We start from the raw sequence: 2,099 nt of genomic DNA, 5'->3' as shown, positions 1-2,099 counted from the left end.
TTACATATTAATAAATATGTTAATAAAAGTAGTACATTATATTATTGGTTATATTTTCACGTGTCTTATTCTACGATACAATTACTGCGACTATTCCTTACTTTATAACTAGAAATTGATTTATTAAATTATATCAATGTAACGACACAGTGCGCACACGTGCAATTATACAGATAAAAACGAAACTAAGACATCAGTGGCAGTAAAGCTTGTACGAATGTCATTTTGTCAGCTGCTTTCTGAAATTGGTCTTGTTAGTTATTTATTGAAATATATATTTAACACGTCATTTGGATACTTGCTTAGAATTTAGAAACTGGAGTTTATTTTGGCTTTAAAAACGAAATAATTAATATAGTTGAGCGACAGAAAGAATATAAAGTGACGAACTCGTTATATATTTATACATATTACCTCGTTATTTATAAAAGTAATATTACAGTAACGAATTACTTAAATAACACGTTAATCCAACTCTGAAGATATGTGGCCAATAATTTCACTATCATTGAAAAAAATCTCGGTTGAGACATTCTGTTATACTTATAGCTGAAAAGAGAACATCAAGGAAACCTATCATTCTCGGACACTATGGTAAACTGATAACGGATAAGTACAATCATATGTAGGAAACCCAAGAATGTAGACAATTATCTTGATTTTAATTCCAAACCCCATTTCTCGTAAAGCTACAATTGTTAATACTTATACTTGTATGTAAATTACAAGCAATAACCTCATTTTGAGAACTTTTTTATATGCTTTGTGTTTCATTCAAGCATTCAATCTTAAGAAACATTTACAAATATAAGACATATTTAATCTGTTGCAAGTACAAGTTTTTATTCATAGTAAACACAAAATATATCATTGAAACTCTGTTGGGATGAGGGGCGTTGGCTGATGCGATGATTGATGTGCTTAACAAACCGCAGAGTTTCATGGTCTCGGTACACCAGTGCCAAGGAATTAGACTGAGGATAGACTGTCAGAAGCTGAAACCACACAAAAAAAGCAATATGAAATTAATAAAAATAATTCAAATTCTCTCTTGCTGTTCCAAACAATACTAAGTTTGTTTTAATAATATTTGGTAATAAATGTAAAAATATTAAAATTATCCATATTTCTTTAAAGTTTCTTAATTCGGTAAGTGATAACATTAATTGGTGTTAAAATAAATAATAATATTGTGTTATAAAAGCTTTAACTTTATTCTAATTTATAAATGTCTCCTATTAAACTGATAAACATTACACTTCACAAACTTAATCTAATTCACACATTAACAGCTGTTATTAATGCAATTTGATAATATAAATAGCTTCTCAACCACTTTATGTGTTGTATGGGACAAAAGATCTAAGCTTACATTGACTGGGGCTTGCAAGACATTATTGGGTTCATGACCCAAAATATTTTTAAGAGCGAGATGAAACATAAGAAAAGTATACCTAATTAGCTATACTGGTGGCCAGATTTATTTTTTGTTTCACTCTAAATACATAGCTTACTCTGATCGGCAATTATTATTATTCTTTACTTCCACTTATGAGTTCTAAGAATAGCAAGTAAATTTTAAGAGATTTATATACTTGTTTCTACTGCCTTATGACAAAGCTATACGATGTGTCTTTTTGTGTGAATTTTAAAAATAAAGAAAAACAAATGTAGCTCATACATATTCTATTCAAGAAGAATTGAAATTTTCATGGCATAAAGACTGCTGTACATTGTGCCATAATGATATTAATAGTGTTCTTGCTGGTCAATAATTGCTTGGGTATTATGATCTAATTACTTGTTAATTTTGCCTTGATAGTAATTCCTATTCCTTTAGTTATAGTTTTAATTTTATTTTTTTTGTGTGTGTCTGAGATCAATTATAAACATGAGCATTAGAAACAGAATCAGATACTCCATGTATTTTCTCACCTCTTCATCTTCTCCTTTGGCAATATAAGATATAAAGCCACCATATTCACTTTTCCACTCTACAAAGGAAAACAAAGGAAGGCATAGTTTAACAGTAATATTCTTACCATCTCCCTTTTTATATCTTTGAACAAGCTACAGGTATTAAAATAATTTTTACTTTC

General features: G+C 29.0%; 1 protein-coding gene across 2 annotated transcripts in view; it reads right to left on the bottom strand.

Annotated features, from left to right (window-relative positions):
* Positions 1 to 798: 798 nt before the first annotated feature.
* LOC106471868 (prolyl 3-hydroxylase OGFOD1-like) overlaps positions 799 to 2,099 on the bottom strand; it is a 72,073-nt gene continuing 70,772 nt past the window's right edge. For both annotated transcript variants that reach the window (XM_013932492.2, XM_013932493.2), the window contains exons 12-13: positions 1,936 to 1,994; positions 799 to 995 (exon numbers count right to left, since the gene is read on the bottom strand). In XM_013932492.2, coding sequence (XP_013787946.1) covers positions 843 to 995; positions 1,936 to 1,994 — 212 coding nt within the window. In that variant the 3' untranslated portion in view covers positions 799 to 842. The remainder of the gene's footprint in view (positions 996 to 1,935; positions 1,995 to 2,099) is intronic.

Source organism: Limulus polyphemus, unplaced genomic scaffold (genome assembly GCF_000517525.1).
Source record: "Limulus polyphemus unplaced genomic scaffold, Limulus_polyphemus-2.1.2 Scaffold4924, whole genome shotgun sequence".
NCBI lineage: Eukaryota > Metazoa > Arthropoda > Merostomata > Xiphosura > Limulidae > Limulus > Limulus polyphemus.
The sequence above is the reverse complement of the archived record's forward strand: the minus strand, read 5'-3'. Positions and strand labels throughout refer to the sequence as shown.